The sequence below is a fragment of the Orbicella faveolata genome, unplaced genomic scaffold (genome assembly GCF_042242905.1).
Source record: "Orbicella faveolata isolate gen_17 unplaced genomic scaffold, um_ofav_v1 contig_35, whole genome shotgun sequence".
In the NCBI taxonomy this organism is placed as follows: Eukaryota; Metazoa; Cnidaria; class Anthozoa; order Scleractinia; family Merulinidae; genus Orbicella; species Orbicella faveolata.
In genome coordinates, this window is record NW_028301564.1 from 13,481,251 (window position 1) to 13,502,277 (window position 21,027).

Sequence of the window (21,027 nt, forward strand, 5' to 3'; positions counted from 1 at the left end):
ACCGATGGTTTTCATCATATGAAATTGTACTAACTTTAGATTTGTAATATCAAGCACACTAGCCTGTTCCAGGCCCTCGGTCAGTGGGGACGATCGAAAAAACGAACAGTCGACGACAATGACCGAGAGCGTAGAACTCGCTACAACTACACAGAAAAAGAAGTCTGTGGCAAAGAGATTAGGGGACTAGACTTCTTCGCTTAGGAACAAGTCACCACGTTTGAGACTGTGAGTTTTACTGGGGTCGACCAGTCGATTTCTGCATACAATTATGGATCTAAATTTAGTTTCCCTTTCCTTTACTGTACCTGAAGCAAACTTTCAACTAAAGCGTCTTGTTTTCTTTGTAGAATATATGTTCAACATGTCATCTTTCAAAACCATCGTTGTTTTGATGAGCTGCCTCTTCATGGTCCTCCCAGGCCTTGGCTTCAGTCAACAATTAGGCGTACGGAGAGGACATTTTACAAACTGACAAACAGTTCCTAGGGTGGAAATGTAGCGAAGTGAACGATTTTTTCGATCGTTCTTTCCTGTGCTTGGAACAAGGTCCCTTCGTTTGCTTGTCCTTAAACTTCGGTAAAGCCAATGAGCACGGTTAATACACATGTGAACTAAGCAATTCAGAAAGATATCTGAAGCCTTATAAGATGCAAGAGCGGGCCAGCTACGTTTACTACGGCACGACTACTGAAGTAAGTGGTAAAGTCACTATTTGTTAAAATGAAAAATCCTATTTCCTTTTAACCAAACTGACCACTGTGAATCCAAAATTCCGCCTTGCCGTCTTTTCCTTCCATATGAATTCCTTTACCCTTTAAATCCTTCGCAGGAGTAAAATTAAAAGAATTTTACAGTTTTTTGCCTTATTAAAAGTAGCGTTACTTATTTCCCCCGGCAACAAATAAATGAGCCATGTGCATGCCTGTCTCCACTTGGGTGCATCAGTTCTTAGATAAACTGTAGAGTTGTGAGACAATATTATACTTGATTAATCCGATCCCCTTCATCCCCTGTGCGACATAGGACAACAACAATCCCTCTAGTATCCCTATTTTGGCCAGCATTGTGCCTCGCTCCTCGTGAGCTTTACCTTACTGAACTCAGCCATGACAGTTCGACTCCAGGTAGTTTTTGGCTGGCCAGGTTTTGTATTGTAGTGGAACGCAATGCAATACATTTATCGGTCCTTATATTGACTATGGGATGTGACACACATTTTTTTTTATATATATATACACTCTTGTTTTCAGTGTGATTACATCATAATTTAAAGTCTTTGAATGTGTCTAGTTGTATATCTTTTTCCAGTCTCTTTTTGCTGTTTCCCGACTGCTGTCATGTTTACGATGTCTGTATAATCATGGAGTAACCTGTGCTGGCGGTCCGCGATTGGGGGAATTTTCCTGTCAGTGTGCTGTAGAAATTTCCATCTTACCGTTCATTGCCGGCAGACAATGTCTGTAACATTGGTAGGTACATTCGCATTTACTGAAAAAAAAAAAAAATGCAGGTTGTTGAATGAAAGCGATACTTATACAAACAATTTCAGTATTTTCAGGAAGTTCGCCCACGCGAAAGGCAAAAATATTTCAGGGGTTACCGCTCTTGTTTAGGAAGTAATAAAAGCATATCGTTGAAGACAGTACTCCATACACTGATTCAAGAAGCTTTTCTCGTATAACAAAATAAATTAACAAATAATTTTTGTCATCAACAAAAAAATAATATGACACATACTGAAGAACCACAATTTGCTATTTCATATTAGCAATACTTTTGTGTTACGCAATATGTTATAGACTATGTAGCTATCCTTTACTGTTTTTCATCGTTTTGTCCAGCCCCGGTGGAAGGTTTGTCCTTTAACACTAAGTATATCAGACAAATGTTTTCAAATGATTATTAAACGTCTGTAGATCTTTATACTCAGTGCTCTTACAATGTGTAATTGACGAAAGAAATTCCTTACCTGACAATGATTCAAAACCTACAACCTTATCCTTACCTTGCATCTGAAAGAGAGGAGCGAGGTTGATATATGATACTAGTTGTGCAGCGATTTCGAGTGGTATTCCGTGGAATATCCTTCGATATGGATTAATGGACCGATGGATTTTATAAGTATACACTGAAGTCTTGAGGCGAGTTGTCAATACAAAGAAAATTTAGGTGACAAGTGTGATATAAACCTCTTGCTAACCGAGCACGAGGGCCGTATCGGGGAGCATTCGCCTGAGGTCGTGGCAGTACTGATCGAGCGCAGCAAGGTTAGTGCAGAAACGACTGAGGGCCAATATTCCTCAGTACGTCTAGAGCAAACCAAAAAATACACGGCTTATGATCGTTTACTACACGTGGAAACGGTACGGTGCAAATGAAAAATCCTGATAAAAAAAGGACCTGATTTACCTCAAGACTACCTTACCAAATAATAATTCATGGCATACCACGAGGAAGCATTGCAGAACTATTTTCATACCATGCCATAGAAAATCAGGCACTGAGGAAATACGTGGCCAACAAAATCAATGCAACATACCCGCGGCCCACAATCGGTGGGAAAGTTGAATGTAATACCGTCGAGATTACAACGATTTTCTTGTATTCTAATTGGTTATATTTCTATAGCATTGAATGAATAGTCATATGATATGCATATTTTTAGTTTGGGAATATAGCATCAAAACCTACCGTAACCCAATTAACTACATTTAACCCAGTGAAGTAGATAAAGCAAACCCCGCCGGTCCTATGCTCCAAACAAGGTTACTTGATTTCCAATGTGAACTTAAATTTCCCTATCATTATCTTCTAAGTGTTTCTACGAGTTAATATTTAAATTGCCGGAAGGTTGCTTCGTCGAGTCGTCAAACGGTGATTTGCAAATGTTCTCTTTTTCTTTCACTACTTCGTTCTCGCTGATCTCTTGGGTAGCAAGTTCTCCTTTTAACTGCTATTGCTTTTCTCTTTAAATTTCTTTCTTTCAGACTTTGCAGCCATGTGGAATGGCATTCCTGTTCAAGGTGTTTTTCATGCTCAAGTTGGTACATAATTATACTCAATTTTTATAATGCTCAACGTATTTGCGAAATCAGCGGAGCAACATTGGCAAGCTATAACCAGCTGTATGCACCTTGGGAAGGTGGACTTGAGCATTGTGAGTAAGTGAATCTTTCTATTTGTGTATTTTCCACTAATTTATCATACTTATACTCCTGAAAAGAGATTTAACCATATTATTTTTGCAGTATCTCCATTCCTCCCCCCTCCCCCCCTGCGAGGGGGATACTGCCTTGTGTAGGGCTATATAGGTATCTGCAGACCCAAAGGAGATGGTTTTCTAGCCCTTTTGGTCAGAATTAGGGTATCGATTTTGGCCGTTTTGGTCTAATAACGAATCGAGGTTGATGGGAAACATCCCACTGCTATTAGCCTCAGCAACTTTAAAAGGCCATATAAAATACAACAGCGCTTAAACGTTACAAATTAATGACATACAGCTTTGACCTCTCTTTCTTGTTGATATTTACCCTCTAAAACTACTACCTCGATTAAAGACCGAGAAGGCAAAGCCACAATAATTTTTCGTTCAACTTTCCGCGCAACATTGTTGCATTGCAAGCATTTATAAGTTAATCCATTGACTCCCGGAGTTTTTTGCCAAAAACGTATTTTTCAGACATTTTGGACATTTTTCAGCCTGGATATGAGCCAGATTAGTTCCAATCTACTCAAAAAGGCATTTCCAACTTGACAGCTTGCCTTTCGTTCCACTGGCATCGCGTTTTACGGTATTTTTGCTCGGACATGCGCAAAACTCAAAATTTCGAGATTTTTTCGAAATTTCTGAGCACTTTTGTGCATACTTCAGACTCCATTGAGTCGATCACTCTGATCTGGGTATCATTGGAAAGATCTTTTCCTCCTGCAGAACTTGAGTATAGATGATGCCAATTTTGGTAAAAGCTGATGACGTCAGAAGTAGAACAAAGGATAACATTCGTCACGGCCAGTTACGGCCGGCATAGGCGTCAATCCTAACTGGTTAACACTGTACGGAAATTAACCACAAACTGAACTTTGTCATTTTTTTTTTCTTTCTCGCGATATTAAAAAAATAAAGAAATAAAAAATAATTATTGTAAAATAATAATTGTAATAGTAATAATAATAATAGTTATGTAATAATAATAATAACAATAGTAATAATAATAATAATAATAATAATAACAATAATAAAGCAACGGATAATAGAAACACTATGGCGAAAGCTCAGCAGAGTTCGGAAAAGCACTTTCCTTAACGGAGCATTTTCCATCCTACGGACCAAGGAAGATGTTCTCTGTTACTGAAGCATCCATTCTTGCACATAATTCTACACAAAGATGACAGAAACATAACAAGCAGGAATTATTTCTCCTCACAACAGCTAAAGCATTCAATATGTTTCTTTTTAATTATTTATATTGGTCCAACAGAAGGAAATTAAATTAAATTTATCGACTCCTCTTCAAGTTAGTTATGCAGTTTGGAATGAATCATATATGTTTAGGTAGGCATGTGCTGAATTTTGACAATACGCTGTTGAAACTAGCTCTCGTCCTTGTGTGCTTTTAATATTTTTTCCTTTTATTTTTGGAATTTATTTTGTTTTTTATTCTGTATTGTTTCAAGTTCATTTACATGCAGCTTGCGTGTTATGACTTGTTGCCCCTTCAAATAAAGTCTGGCTTCCCACAAGGTATTCAGAGCCCACTTGTATAAATATATATGTAAGCTGGCTCAGAACGGAACTCGATCAATCAGTCAAGAACAACAAGAAAATGATCCTCAGTTGAAATACTCTGTTAGCCCAATCTCTGTGACTAAATAAAGAAAAACATGTTATCGAATAACGAATCTATGTCATGTCTAGCTTCCCTTGGCTTCCTTGCCTTATGACATACATTTATAAATGGCAGAAACTAAAAAAAAGACACAAACGTTCAAGAACAAGGGTTTCTTGTACGTTTGTGTATTCCTTTTGCGTTTTCCATAGTTTTTATCATGGAGAAAAGCTTTGTTTTCCCCTTGTTTAAAAGATTCAAACAGGGACTCCGCAATTACGCATTTAATTTACCCCCTGAGATGACCAGATAACCTAGAAATGGATTGGTCATTAGCACATTTAATTTCGTGCGAAATGGTTGTCGAAACATATCACAATTCTTTAGGTTTTAATGAAAACCATCAGCAGGCGATGAACGCATACTGGCTGCAATTCAAAGCCATTGATTTTGTTATAACTCAATAATCCTAGTCGGCCATTAACACTTACAATGACGGTACTACGGAGGAAAAATTAACTGGGCGACAGAAATGTGCTAAATTTAATTAAAAGGATAATTTTGGCAAAGGTAAGAGCCAGATTGAAGCTTTTTTTTTGTTTAGGCGTATTGAGTAAAGGCATATTATATACCAACGGAGGGGCAGGTGAAATTTTGTTTAAGAACTACATCGCATACGTAGGCGTATGCACGACAATGTTTAGGTACGTGTATATAGTTAAACGTTTTGGGCGTAGAAACTGGATCTTATGTATCGGTGACGATCGCACAAAACAAGGTTTGCTCTACTTAGAGGGCGCGCACTGTCTCTGTCTACAAAATTCACCATGACCGGTGAAGCGACAAGCCAACACAATTAAGAAAATTGCTTGAATATTGAGTAAGATTTTAACTCTTGGATCGCTTGTTGTCTTCACAGAATATAAACTATCGAGTCAAGCTGGAAATGTTTAACATTTTCCTCTTCAAGTCGATCTTTGTTTTCACTACCTGCCCATTCCTTGTTTTCGCTCAGCATTTGTTAATGCATCACAGGCAGTTTTACAAAATGTCAAACAAGTCCATGGTTGGCAATGTGACTGAAACGCAGAAAGTTGAGGATTATCTTGATTGTTCTTTCCTCTGCTTGGAATACGGTCCCTTCCACTGCCTGTCTTTTAACTTTGGTAAAGCCAATGACAACGGTTACTACACATGTGAACTAAGCAACTCCGAAAGATATCTGGAGCCTCAAAGAATGCAAGAGCGGTCCAGCTATGATTACTACGGCACCATTGCTGAAGTAAGTTGTAAAAACACATTTCAGGTTATAAATTCAACCCGCGTAAATAGAAATCATGATCAAAATATAAGATTTTACTCTGAGCCATTTTATTCCCTGACAATTTAACAGAATGGTCCAAAAGATACTGGGTTTCTGATCAGAAAATCCACACTTAATTTTCTCATTGGCATTTACCAGAACTTGAGACACCTATAAAATAATAATAACAGTAATGTGTTCTTTCTCCTTCTTGGAGAATGCATTTTGGGGCCTTTCATGGATCAAATGTTTCCCGTCAAAACTACTCCGGAGGAAATTGAAAATAAAACAATCACCGGTCACTTTGGATTTGTGTTTGAGGAAAACTCGTGCAGGGAAATCACATGATTATGGTGTTGTTATCGTCTTCGAAAAGCTCCATTTTCAAAATGTGTTTCGTCCACCCTAAAATGCAAAGCCGGCGTTTCCAAATTCCTCAAGTTTGATGAGCGTTTTCGAAAGCTCCGTTTTCGCGTCGGATTAGCGTAGATGGTAAGAGTAACCGCAGAAATAAAACTGAGTTTTTCAATTTCTTTGGCGTAGTGTGGACGAGGCCTTAGTTATGCCAGTGGAGACAAGTCACAAGTCACAAATGCGAAGCACTGCAAATGAATATTGGCACAAAACTGACATGTACAGAAAATGTGACAAGACAATCCAGTATATATACAATTTATAAACAGTCTGCGCGGGTAGTAAGCTAACTCTAATGTAGTTAAACGGACTGTTCAAGCTAATTTTAAAAGAATCTACTCCACGTTGCCAGCCACAGATCTTATAATAGATAAAAAAAAAAAATAATAAAAAAACTGGTTGATATTTCAACTACTAGGATGCAAGTTTAATGCTTCGGGCTTTAACTATCAAGTTGGATATTTTACAGAAAAGGAAATGTCAATTCAGTTGCAGTGGGTTCTACGACTGAAGGTGCTGTTAGATTCTCCCTGGATATATCACTTTTCCTGACAATTCAATATTTCTAGTCCCTTTTCAGCCTATGGCCATGTACAAGCAGTCCGTGTAATTATGGAGGATCTTGCATCCATGGTCCGCGATTGGCAGAGTTTTCCTGTCAGTGTGGCGTGGAAATTACAGTCTTACCATTCATCGATAATTTATGCAACGTCGGTACGTATAATATGACCGACTTGGACAACAGAATAATGCAGTAATTATTGTTATTATATGACTAAACTGGTTCGCGATGAAATAGACAATTCTGATTAGTTCCCTTAGCGGTGCTAATTTCTAAATGCGTACGGCTAAGATGGACCGCTCACGAATTGATTTCAACGGATTGCTTTTCCAATTCATTCACACAAAATCAACAGCAGTCTTGTTGTTGCCGTTGTTGTTGTTGTTGTTGTTGTTGTTCTTCTTCTTCTTCTTCTTCTCCTCCTCCTCCTCCTCGTCCTCGTCCTCGTCCTCCTTCTCTTTCTTCTTCTTCTTCTCCTCCTCTTCCTCCTCCTCCTCCTTCTTCTTCTTCTTCCTCTTCCTCTTCCTCTTCTTCTTCTTCTTCTTCTTCTTCCTCTTCTTCTTCTTCTTCTTCCTCTCCTTCTCCTTCTTCTTCTTCTTCTTCTTCTTCTTCTCCTTCTCCTTCTTCTTCTTCTTCTTTTTCTTCCTCTTCTTCTTCTTCTTCTTCTTCTTCTTTTTCTTCTTATTCTACAATTTACTTTTGGTTGATTGATTGAGTAAAGTGTAAAGCGCCTAGATCTGGTATTTCTTTTTTGAATATTCTGGGGATAAGCATTTGTCACCCGGATTTTCTCGTTGTTTTTTTCCAGATTTAGAAACCAGCGGCTTGAGTTTGACCAATCCTGTAGAAGGCGTATTTCATGCCAGTGCTGGCAGGTACAATCTAAACTATTATGACGCACAGCGAGTATGTGAAATTCATGGAGCAACATTAGCAACATACGACCAGCTGCATTATGCTTGGAGTGCCGGTCTTGAGCAATGCGAGTATGTTAACCATTTTATTATTGTTGTTGTTGCTGTTTTATTTTGTTGCTTTTAATTTCCGTCTGCGTTACGTTTTACTATATATTGCTTGCCACATTCGACCATATAGTGTAGCCTTTAAGAATGCCTATCAGAAGTGTTTGCATGCTGCTGTTTTAGTTCATGTCGGTTTATGTCTTTCTCTACCTATCTACTAGCCTGCTACCTATCTACCTATGAATAGATTTTTCTTACTAGCCAAGTTCGAGGTCCATACTGCAATTTACGGAGTGAGCGTATTCAACTTCGATTTCTCGAAGGGGAGAAAACTCGGTCCGTTTCTTACAGTATGGACCTCGAACTCAATTAAGATATTTATTATACCTCTATTGTTTGTCTGACGGGTTTAAGAACGATTTCTATTCACGCGGAACGGCTACAGATTTCTGACTCACGTCGAACGAAAAAGGAGTCAATTTGAGATCGTTTTCTAGGGGTTATAATTAACACATTTTAAGACACAATTTAAAGCAACAGAAAGTTTTAAATATTTACCAGCTATAAAAGTTAAAAACACTTGGGGGAGAATCACGAAATCTTTTAGGCAACAAATGAGAGCTTTTAACTTTAGCTGACCGTACAGTAGAATACGGCCGGCTAAATTGATCAATCACAGCGCGCGTAGTAACTGAGAGATATAATAATTACCTTTAGTATCACCCAACCAGTGGACTAATGCAAATCCTGCATTTTAATTGGCTACGCTACTAGAGGACTATTAGTAGTAGTCCTCGAGTAGCGAAATTGGCGCAACCGAGCGTCACGCTTTCTTTTCTTTTATTCCCTAATAAATATTTCTTCAACTTGCATTTGCTAACTTTATTAGTGCCTTTTCTGTCCGACCAGTTAAGTGATACTAAAACAATTAGACCCTTCGCCCTTAAGGGCGACGGGTCAATAGCCCATTCGAGCTAGGGCTACGGGTCAATAGCCCATTGACCCGTAGCCCTAGCTCGCGGGCTACGGGTCTAATTGTTAATTAGCTGCCAACTGTGGATGACTTCTCGCAGGAGACATAATCTGGGATCCCCGATCATGGTTTCTCTTTTCGTTTTAAATTTTGGCAAATTTACGAAAATACGCTTTTCGAAGTTTTTTACTTCAAATTATTCAGCTTCCAAAGTCCCTTTCTCCATCTTTGATCACCATGACCTCTCATCGTTAGTTCCGTTTGTTCCACGCAAAAGCAGAATCCATAAAGGAAAATACCAATCACCCATTTTGGGGTCCACGGTACTGGACTAAAACTAGCTTGCAATAGAGGCTCATGTGGAAGAATATCATTAAAAAGAGATTAACGTCAATTTGATTTTAAAGGACTCCACGCATTAGTCGCAGTTGCAAGCTAGTTTCAGTCCAATACCGAGAATATGAAAATGATCTGTTGCTGAGGATAACTCCTGAGTTTGCAAGCATTGCCCTCGAGCCTTCTTTTGACATAAGTAAGACTGGTAACGAAAATGGCTTGAAAAATGCTTGAGTACCAGCGAGTGTCGCATGTAGAACTGACGTCAATTGTTATTCTTTTACTGATAACCGGTGAGCTGTTGTTGACATGATGAGCAGCTTTTCCAAAACAGACTCTACTGTTTCAATTTTTCTTAGTTGTTATTATAGTTATTATTCCCATTCTCATTCTCATTCTCATTCTCGTTCTCATTATTATTATTTTATTTCACTTTATTTTATTTTATTTTTTTTATGAAGCTTTGGCTGGTTAAAAAACGGCACTGTCCGCTATCCAATGCAAAGCATACACCCTAGTTGCTGTGGTACTATTGGCATCTGTGGATCTTCAATACCAGCAAATAAAACCAACAGTTACAACGCTTGGTGCTACAAGGAGTAGCTGGATTGCAAGGAGTTGATTAATCTTATTTATTTCAGGGTAGGGTGTGGGGTGTGGGGGGAGAGGAAAAAGACCCTAAGATCTCAAGAAGCATTCACTCAATAAAAATAAATTAACTTACAAGGTTTGAAAAGCACCTAAACTTGTTTACGTCAGTTATAAACACGTGTCAATAATGGCTTTAGCTAAGGATACAAGAAATGTATAAAGTTTGAAGTAAAGTTATCATAAATGAAAATTTGCACTAAACCAGAATTGACATAGAAAGTAACCATTGTCAAGTAAACAAACAATTGACTCATAAAAATATTCCACAATAAATTTTAGGATAAGCTATCAGCATTAAAGGTTTGAAATCCCTTCCCCTCCAGGTTAAGTAGACATTACAAACGGGAGCTGTTACAGTATAGTGGACTCCTACTACAGAAGTTTAGAGACTTACACAATTTACTCTAAAGATACTGTAAATACTGTATACTAAATATACATACATTTTATTTTGTGCTTTATTGGTCATTTCGTTAAAAAGGACTGGAATAGTTCGTTTAGTGTCATCGTCTTGGAGAGAGTAGTTCTGAAAAGTACTGTTGTTGGTGACTGACGTTCCAGATCGGAAATCATAACACTGTAGGAACACGCTGTACGAAATACTGATATACTCTTAGATTGAAACAATTTACTATAAGGACTGTAATAATCTGCACAATGGCCTCGGACTATAAAATAATTGCTAACAGGGGTGGAGTGGGGGAAGACACTTGAAAATATTTGGCTAACTAGGTTATTTTCTCTCCAGTGTTTTTGGCTGTTATCAAATCAGGGTTTGCAAATTGTATTGATCTGCATTCTGTAGTTAACAAATAAAGACGCCTAAGCCGTGTATTACACTGTGATAAAACACGACAGACATTTGATAACAGGAGGTAAAAGTAGAGAACACGAGCCGCAGGCGAGTATTTTCTACATTTCTCGAGTGCTCTCAAATGTCCAGAGTTTTTTATCACAGTGTAATCCACGGCCTAGACTTCTTCATTGGCTTTATAGAGGTAATGTGCGGAAAAACAATAAAATACGCTTTTTATGTTTTATACTCTGATAAAACATGGGTTTTCGACCAATCAGAGCGCGGGTAGGGTCCTATCTATATTACAATTGCCAATGATTAATATTTATTTTAAGTCGAGGTAAGGATAGCTGTCCTTTCCTTGTAGCCCTTTACGGCACGTAATTAAATAACAAATTGTGTATTTTAAGAATTAAGAAGGATTCTGAACAAAGTCTGTTATCATTCGATGCTTTCATTTTTTGTCCTTTTCATTTCTTGAGAGTTCACCACGAGACCTGCCACTAAGTGCCTATAAATAATGGTCTGCCCATGCGTAATACCGTCTAAATGTGCTTTGCTGCAAATCAGTTCCGCAGATTGCTTTCCTGGGCTTTCAGCGAGCTCACATGGTCTGGAGTGGGGCAACAAAAAGGTCTATTATCGAACTCGGTTATCGCAAAATATCGTGATTTTTCCAATCTCTCGCAGATCAATTTGTCTCGCAACTGGCAAATCATGATATTTACTTAATCTCTCGTGTTGTTTTTGTTGTTTTTTGGAGGTGGCCGACGCATCTTTTGTAATGTCGATTATATTAATTGTGTGCAGTGTGAATTACATTAGGAATTAATGGTGAGGGTAAGGAAAAAAATACGACTGTGTTTGTGTTTGTGGTTGTGGTTGTACATATAGTGGATGTAATTTGAAAATGCTGTGGTGAAGGTGTGATTGTCGGTGATGAATTAAACAGTAATAATAATAATAATAATAATAATAATAATAATAACTTTATTTAAGTGTCAAATGTATTTAGCATTATTAAATGTGCTAATTGGAGACACTGTAAATAAATAAACAAATATTTCAAATATAACATAAACTATTTACACAACGCGGTCGAAGAGTTGAACTCGGGGCTACCGAGAAAAAATCCAGGTAGCGGTAGGGTGGAGGATTTGGACCAGGGACCTCCAGATTTCAAATCCAGCGCCCTAAACCACTCGGCCATGCCGCCTCCAAATAAGCCATTTTCGCTATTGTTTCCTATTCTCGGTATTGGGCTGCAACTAGATTGCAATAGAGGCTTATACAGGGGAACAACATTAGAAAGAGATTAATGTCATTTGCCTTTGAAGAGACTCCTCATATTCGTCTTATAACTAGAAGCTATTTGCAGCCCAATATCGAAAATAAAAAGAAAAAATGGTTTATTGCGGTGGGTGGTGGCTGCCACAAAGTAGGGGGGGGGGGGGGGGGGAGGGTGGCTGGCTGGCTGCGAACGAGGCCACGAATCGAGTTTCTATGATCGCCCCAGTTAAGGAATTTGGCCGAGACCAACGTAAACCTGCGAGCGGGAACTCCACAACGAATTAATGTCGACATCTAATTCAGTGTGAGCCAGAGTGCGCAGGCGGCCCGCTTACTGAATGGTACACCCTTAACACAAGAATGGTGCCCATCAGTGCTGCAGCTATCTCGACCATCGTAATGATGTAACAAATGCCGAGGGAAGGTAGCGTGTCCGACTTTTCTATAAGCATTTCGGCCATTATGAGCAAATAAACGCTGATTGAGATCATAATGGTAGCACAGAAGCCGATTCTCTCTCCATTTTCGGGAGGAATGGCAAAACTGATGAGAACCAGCAAGGTGCAAAGCACACAAGGAACAATCAGCAACATGATGTAGTACAATGGTTTTCGCTTGATTGTCAGCGTGTATTTGGCAAACGAGTATTTTTGGGCCGAATTCGCTCTTTGCTTCATTGCCGAGACGTACATTGTTTCGTTGAGGCATTCAATTTCCCATTCTCCATTATTGTCATGGAGTGTTTCTTTCGTTTGCTTGCATTCATCTGAAACAAAAAAACGAAAGTTTTCTTATCAAGCTCAGGGCGTAGAGACGAGGGAAGGAGTGGGCTCCTGAATGGCTCGATCCTTGCCCCCTTCCCGTTCCCTCCCACCAAGGCAGGTTAAAAGAGGTGATAATATACAAGAAACAGTCAAGAGCATAAAGAAATAAAATCCTCATGTATAAATGTGGAACAGTATTACAACTGAAAACAACAAAGATGTGCACTGGAGCTAGTCATCTCTATATAAACCGTCAATTCAAATCATCAAACCCTCAAAATTATTGTAGGCTGATTAACTTTTGTTCTTCTGTATGTGGTGTAACAAATTATTTTTATCAAGACATGATTGATCATCTCAGTTATTACTTAATTAAAGCCGGATTTGAACTCACAACGTGACCAGCTCCCAGTTGGCTTGATAACTCAGTTGGTAGAGCACTGCACCAGTGTCGCAGAGGTCATGGGTTCGAATCCCGTTCAGGCCTGAATTTTAATTTATTTTAATTTATTTTAATTCATTTTATTTTATTTTATTTTATTTTATTTTATTTTATTTTATTTCATTTCATTTCATTTTATTTATTTATTATTTTTTTTCAGGCTTTAATTTCACAACTGCTTAAGTTGTGTGTATAATTTCGATGATCAATCATGCTTTGATATCTTTCTTCGCAGTTCAAATATATGATCTTTCGTATATTCACTTGCAAAATATTTTTGGTCCATACCTCCCGGATGCATGGAATGAATGCGGAGCAACTCGCTTCCGTACGTGGCAGATCCAAAGAGAAGGGAACACTCCTGCTCGTCGAAAGGAAACGAGCTGATTTCAACATTACATCTGCTTTCATTATTTGCTGGAGAGTCCCAGATGCATGAACCATTGCTGTTGAGTACTACCCAGTTCTTGAAAATTTCAGTGTGGCCTGCTTGGAGAACCTGTTTATCTCCACTACAAAGCAAAAACAAAGAAGAGGTGGAAAGATAGATTGTTAGCAGCACTTCAATACAAGCATGACTTTATCTGTATATGAAAGTCGTTAAAAAAGTCTTCATCACGTATGTTTTGTTTTTTTTTTTTGTAATTTTCACGGCTTTGCAGAAGAATACTTAACTGTGTAATGAAGACCAAGATAAATGAAGATTTTATCACTATTATCAGCCGGTTAGTCCGCCCGCCTGTAGAGTTACTTCAGTCCTACTTACTTATTGTAGAGGACGATATCTGGAACCCAAATTTCTTTTGGGCTGACATGGATTCTATCGATACCTCCATACTTGTCTTTGTCCCATACGAGGAAGGGGTTGTTCCACTTCTGCAAGTGTATTAATGACCAAAAAGAGGTCTATTATTATTATGCCACACAATTAACTGCTTTTAGGTAAAATCAGAGGCAGGTTAAATCAAAGGCAAAAGTGTGCATTCAGTCGCTAAATAAGGCTGAGTAGAACTCGAGTTTTATATTCCATGAAGTTTATGAACAATCCCGTGAAATCCAGACACTTGTTAAGAGCATTTGGCGCTTGCTTTCCAGTAAGATAAACAGCTGAGTTATTGAATTATTGAGTTTACTCTCAATTTATATTGGCCAAAAGCTGTGAACCACTTCCATGTGGCAATTAGTCTCCTACGGAGCATCGCGTGACGATCCCAAACGACAGACACACTAACAAGCAGACAGAAAGAGGCAAAAAAGATCGGCAGACACAATAGGTCGTGGATCAGAGGCTGGAAGTATTGTTAACATATCAAATGTTAAAAAACGACATACCAAATCCACCAACGCCCAAACTGTCAGAGAAAAAGACACATTTACAGCATCAGAGCTTGATGTGACTGGGCGAACCATAACGTCCATGTTCCTTAAAAGCTCCTGACGTAGCTTGTATTCATCTGACCCATTGACGCTTAACGCGAATCCTGAGTTGGAAATAGAGAAACGCCTTGGTTTTGCATCGCTAATCTGCGTAACTGGGTAAAGATGCAATCAATCAATCGAGACATTTGCACACGTTTTATCGAGTTCTATGCTAGATCAGATACATGCAATTTTTTTGAGTTTTGACCGGTTCACTCAGATTTCCCCTATACTTTGCGATTACTTTGTGAGTACTTTGGTTTTAGGATTTCATTTTAAAAACCGCCCCCACATAGGAGATTGCGGCTTGATTGTGTTTGTTTTTTAGGCCTAATGCATGCAGGAACTCATTATCACCTTTGTTTTCCCATGTTCGTGAGCTTTCGATGTTTTGAGATATTTTGAAAAGTTTATATTGAGTTCTTTATTTAACATAAACTGCTGTGAAGCAAGTAAATCGATATTTGAAATGATTTAAAATATTTTGAAACAGTATGAGAATGAGAAACTAAATGAAAGATCATCGCAAAATGCTTGAACGGAATTCCAAGCCATGCTTTGCACACCAGAAATTAAGGTTTTTATGCACTGGAGTGTTTATAGTATGTTCACTAAAGTTAATTTTATAAAAATTAATACTTTTTTATTTTATTATCTATTTTATTTCATTTTATTAACAACGAACTTATGCAAAGCAAGGGTGTTATCAAGCGACTTTTTTAAGTAATACATATGATTAAAAAAAAAGGGATCTGATGGTGCTACATGATAGCATTTCTATAATGCTGAATTCCCCCTTTTTTTTTAAGCAAGCGAAGCCACTCAATCCACTTACTTTTGTGTATATTATATGCTAAAACACAAAGCAGAAGAACTTAAAAGGCTATGCACTTGAAGTTTATCTGATGAGAAAGCGTATTAGGAATAGGTCAAAACAATCAAAATTTTTGCGACCTGCCATGTTATGATTTTCTGCCTCTTCTGCAAATACTCTTAGAGATTCCCTTTTGCATTTGAAAACACCCACGTAATAACACAACTGTGACATAAAAATTCGAAAGTTCGTTGTTAAAAAATTAAGATTACAATGTGTCAATTGCATGATTTATTGTCACACAGTGCAAATTAAACTGCAAAGACAACTTCGAATAATCAAATAGTTATTATTATTATTATTTTTTTGCCGCTTTTAATCTGCAAACAAAACATTTTCGCTGGTCAGTTGATAAGGCTTTACAGTCAGACCCTGACTGACATTATATTCTTTTATTTTGGTAACGAAATCGATTGGCCGCGAATTGTGCACCGATTTCAATATTTTTTTCCAGTTTTCCAGTAGTTTATCTCCTTCAAGTTTTATCATAGAAAAGCAATTTCCTATTGCGTGAGATATCCACCTCGAAAAACATTAAAAATACAAAGAGCCAGTTTGAAATTATTTATAGCATATTGTAATATTTGTTTGTTGAGATTATACAATACTACACTACCTTTGAAGAGATTTCTTTATTCGGTTTCTTATTGCGGGAACTTTCAGAAGACATAAAATAGTAGCTTGAAATCAATTTAACAATAGGGAAAAGAGAACCGGTTTCTATATATATATATATATTTTTTTACAAAAAATCAATTTGGTTATAATAATCCACCTGTAAATTGAATTTATTTCTCACGCCACGGGTAATATTATTGACCTTAAAGCATCCTGACTGAGCTCGTCACCCTGATCATCTGTTGGATTTCCCACCTGGGATCGAATGAAGTGGTGTCTGTTATTAGTTGTCAGCTCTCCAATGTAAAATTGCAATATATATGCGGAATTTCACTTCTTGGGAAACCTTCAGTTGTCTTGAACAAATTTTATTCTAAGATACAACTTGGTCTGTAAGCGAGTTATGATGGTTCCAAGAAACGTGCAAATGTCTTTCAGGTATTTCGCCAAACTAATAGAGTGCGCCCGTACCTATACCAATATACAGCTTTCCCTTCGCAAGCAGATCGGTTGATACAAAGTCAATAAAAGGTGTATATGAGCTACCAAAATTAACATAATGATTCCAACATAATTTAATATAATGAACATCAGTAAACGAAACATTGCATTTCAGTTTTAGCTCTCTTTGATTCATTTATCTTGATGTGAAATCAAAATGAGCCGAGTTAAGCATGTGATTTTCTTTTTTAAAAAACATCAAATATTAAACGATTTTGAAATTTGCTACTCAGTGGCGTTATATTTTCACTAGAATGAAAAGTAAAATTAATGAGCACACAGCGGTGTGGATTAAATTCATATTAAACAGGAAACAGCTACGCTAGACACCCTGAGATGCAAGATGACAAAGTAACAAATATACTGTAGTTTTTCTACAGTGAATAAGTAACCCAGGTATGACAGAAAGAAATTACAAAATGACTGGGTTTGCATATAAAATGAACCATGTTAATTAAGTAAAAGAAAACACCAAACAATGGATTTTTTTTTTCGAAGAAAATGTCATGAATGCTTCATCAACAAGCGTTCAATGTGAGCGGTTCTTAAGATAAATCTTCAGGTTTAATATCAGACTGATCCTGGTAATTCGTCAGTAAGTTTGCATGAAGTTCTGCAGACTTTACTTTTTTACAAGAAAATACTTACAAAGAAGTCTTCAGCATCTAGACCATAGTTTCGTGTACGAAATATATCCAAAAATACTAAACATGCTTTGAAATCTGCAACCTAACTATATTTGTCAGCAAAAAAAAAAAAAATCCAACTTATAAACGGGCTAAAAAAATGCACCTTTGGGGTGCTCTTCACGATTATTCCAAGACCAAATCTTTTGCCACGGTGATATATGTATACGAAGTATATCCCTTTCTTTGTCTCTTATACTTGATAAACACCGGAGCTCTCTTCAAAGACAAACGACCCGTTAGAATTAACTTCCAAGAATATGCAATTATAACTACCAGCACGGCGCGGCGATATATAAGGGAAACTATAATTAAAAGATAAAAATATTTTCTGAAAACATGTCGCAGAATAATAACTCATAGGTAGTATGGCGCACGAGTTATAAAATGGGCTCCGTTTCTCCGTTTTGGTGTGACATTTGTGCATGCAAATTTATGCATGCAAACATTTATCACGCTCTTTGGAGCCCCGTCCGCCATATTGGATTCTTCAAGCAGGTGCTGTTTTTCCGCAAACGTTGTGGTTTTCCCCCAATTTGATACGCTGTGAATGTACCTATCAGTGCTTAAGGTCGTTGAAAAAATTCTCAACTGGCCTGTGAGCATGCATGAAAAGCAAGAAAGTGTTTCAGGAGAGGTAAGCCATTGTTTACGTCGATCGCCATCTGACAATATGACAAGTCTCAAATCTATTAGGGTTTTGGAGATTCAAGGATATATTACGAAGAATCATTTACCAAGAACGTGCTGTTTATACTTTATCTTTTATTCAAACAATGCTTTCTGTTCGTGTTAATGGACGTGTTTAACCAAACGGGAAGGTAATAAGCCACTTTCGATATACATGTATCAATATTCTAGCTCCGAGGCTTTCAGGACAAAATTGCAAATTTTTCAAGTTTCTTTTGTCCCTTGATTCCCAAAAGAGATTCGGTTACAGGGTAACATTTAAAAGAAAAATAAATGCTATAACAAGACGTTTCGGCGTTAGCTTGTCGCCATTATCAAATGCAGATTAAAGTCGTTCAGTTCTGATATATACTAGCTTAGGTGTTAAGAAGGAATCCACCAAAAGTTCGAGTAACAAGTGGACAAAAACTTTTTACCGAGATTATTTACATTGTATTGGAAACTTCTGTGCGATTGTTTTAAGTATATTCTCAAAAGAAATCATTTCTGACTACACCAAATTTTGAAAACAAATTTTGAAGAAATATATGAAACACTTGAAAGTACTTGCGAAATGAAACTGATGATGAAATTTTACCTGTGTTTTACACGTACCTGACAATTTCTCTGAACTTTGAAATTTACTTTCTTGAATTCTCATGAGAAAGTGTTTTTGGTGTTATTTCAGACAAATGTTTATATATTTAGCTTTTAAAAAATGCAAAATGGATTGTAATATACTTAAAGTTATTCTGATACAAGGTTTTTGTCCATCAGTAAAACTGAAATTCCTCGATTTCCTATCGGATTTCGACTTAAGGAGTCTAGAAGAATGTGAGGAACAATGTCAGCTAGTTAAACACTTTTGCCCGAATAGAGTCCGCTTGTGTGTTTAATTTTTTTTCTTTTTCTTTTTCTGCGTCTTGGTAATGAAAATAAGGCAAAGTTGATATTTGATACAATGGCCCAGTACTGGATTATATTCCTAACAGCCAACATAAACAAGTTTAACACTTAAACAGAAAATGCCTGAATAGATTTGGTCCAGAATTTCTATGAAAAACGATATTTCATCCAATTCGCAATTCTGATCCTTTGTTAATTCGCTCTCTATAATTTTTCGACTCGGTTCGCTTTGTTATTCGCCTGACGATATCCTTGTAATAAAGATGACATATTGCGTTACAGCACTTATCTTCTCTCCTGTATCCTCATTATCTGTATCTTAGATCTATGATGCACTTTTTTCAAATTGGCATTTCTCCCGTCTTATTTCTAGTTGTCAGCCGGATGGCAAAGGTTTTCAAATTGCTTGTCCGTACCTATGTTATACAAGTTGTAACCTCCTGCGCATGAGTATAGGCTACTTGAGCCTCTTGTTAAAGTTTAAAAATATATGAACATCTGCTCATAGGAATAATAGATGACATATTTTTAAGGTAGAACGTTACTTGTTTCCTATTAATGGCTTCCTAATCGAGAAGAGCTATGTTTACATTGGAAGGGAGCATTTGTCATTTAAAAAGAAATTATTCTGCTTTGGAAAGACATAGACATTTGATGAATATTGTTTGAAACAAATTTAAAAGAACACTTCGACACCATTAGCGATTTCTGTGATTTTTGTCCCGCAAGCTATTTTTTTTAAATAAATTTATTTCGTTTTCTAGTGATCGCAACTTTCTTATGAACTGAATTGGACACAAGAAAAGAACGGACTAAGCTAACTCCCAGTTGCCTTTAATGAGTTTTCTTCCAAAATTATGCATGATACGAAACCTTTTATTTGTTTATTATTATTTTTTTATTATTTTTTTTTTTTATTACACAGTCATGTAATTTTCTTTCATCGATGTGTTCGAGCAAGCTGTAATCTCCAAACAGGAGAAAATTGAAGCATGAACGTTGGTCCGCGCGAATGTATTCTGAGTAGCTATTACCATTAAAAGTTCAAAAGTCAACAAATTCATCTAGTAGTCCATGTTTTAACCAGTTTTATGGTCTTTTATAGTCGAACAATGTAAATACTTCTTAAAAACATAATTTGGAAAACCAAAAATGCTCTGTGTTATGGAAATTATGTTTTCTTTATTATAGTTTCTTGTTAAGTCAGTAGCCATAGTTTTGTCATTATTACGTCTTCATGTTGCAATTATCATCCCCAGTTTACGCGCTCTCCGCTAGGAGCGCCTGGCTCTATGACCCACCAAGTGCAGACTCGGCCCGAGTAACCAGCAAGTTATTATTAAGAAGTCATCAGAGCTCGAGCAGTCCGAACTACAATCATGGACAAAAGTCTTGGGACAAATTTGCACTTGTGGCGCTTTTTCACACGCGCCAAACAAACAGTCATGCGTGAATTCAACTACACTTACTCAGCCCCTCTCCCCCCCCCCCCCCCCCACCTCCCCATACAATGTTGGACATTTCTCAAGAGTTTCAACATTGTATGGGGCGGGGCGGGGGGGAGGGGCTGAAACGAATTTTGAAAAGCATAACAGTGCTTTTTCAAACTCCGTTTAAAAAACACAGATAATTCATGCAATGACGCAAATGTCCCAAGGAATTTTGTCCACCATTATAGTTTAGACAAGAAACTCAATGCCGAAGAGTTTCTATTTCTATCTCAGGGAGAAACTATTTCTTCTTGAGAAATTGTGTCTCATGTAAAACGGGGTATGACATCAAAACGTTGCGATGATATCTCAGATATTGGTAAAACGTACCTTATTTGAAACCTTGATCTTTCTTCTAGTACACCAGTAGCGTTCAATTTTAGATCTGTTGGACTGATAATGATTGTACTCTAGTCGCTCAAATCTTATCGAGGCACCTGTTCATCGCAGCCATCGTTTGGGATGATTACGGGGTGCTCCGAAGGAGACTAATTACCACCTTGAGGTGACTCACTGCCCTTTTGGCCAATCACAGCTGGGAT

General features: G+C 37.4%; 2 protein-coding genes and 1 pseudogene across 2 annotated transcripts; 2 read left to right on the top strand and 1 right to left on the bottom strand.

Moving 5' to 3' along the window:
• Positions 1-358: 358 nt before the first annotated feature.
• Positions 359-3,199, top strand: LOC149103399 (uncharacterized; annotated as a pseudogene).
• A 2,107-nt stretch (positions 3,200-5,306) lies between these two features.
• LOC149103400 (uncharacterized) lies at positions 5,307-11,919 on the top strand. The gene is made up of 4 exons (XM_089273314.1): positions 5,307-6,111; positions 7,116-7,260; positions 7,923-8,094; positions 9,841-11,919. Exons 1-4 carry the CDS (start codon positions 5,776-5,778, stop codon positions 9,980-9,982), a joined length of 795 nt encoding a protein of 264 aa, XP_089129440.1. The 5' UTR covers positions 5,307-5,775; the 3' UTR covers positions 9,983-11,919.
• A 370-nt stretch (positions 11,920-12,289) lies between these two features.
• LOC110055474 (neuronal acetylcholine receptor subunit alpha-5-like) lies at positions 12,290-14,870 on the bottom strand (the record flags this gene model as incomplete). The annotated part of the gene is made up of 5 exons (XM_089274183.1): positions 12,290-12,882; positions 13,611-13,834; positions 14,089-14,202; positions 14,374-14,429; positions 14,655-14,870. Coding segments are annotated over 5 exons (1,077 nt in total), but the record flags the coding sequence as incomplete, so codon positions are not given.
• Between the last annotated feature and the right edge of the window lie 6,157 nt (positions 14,871-21,027).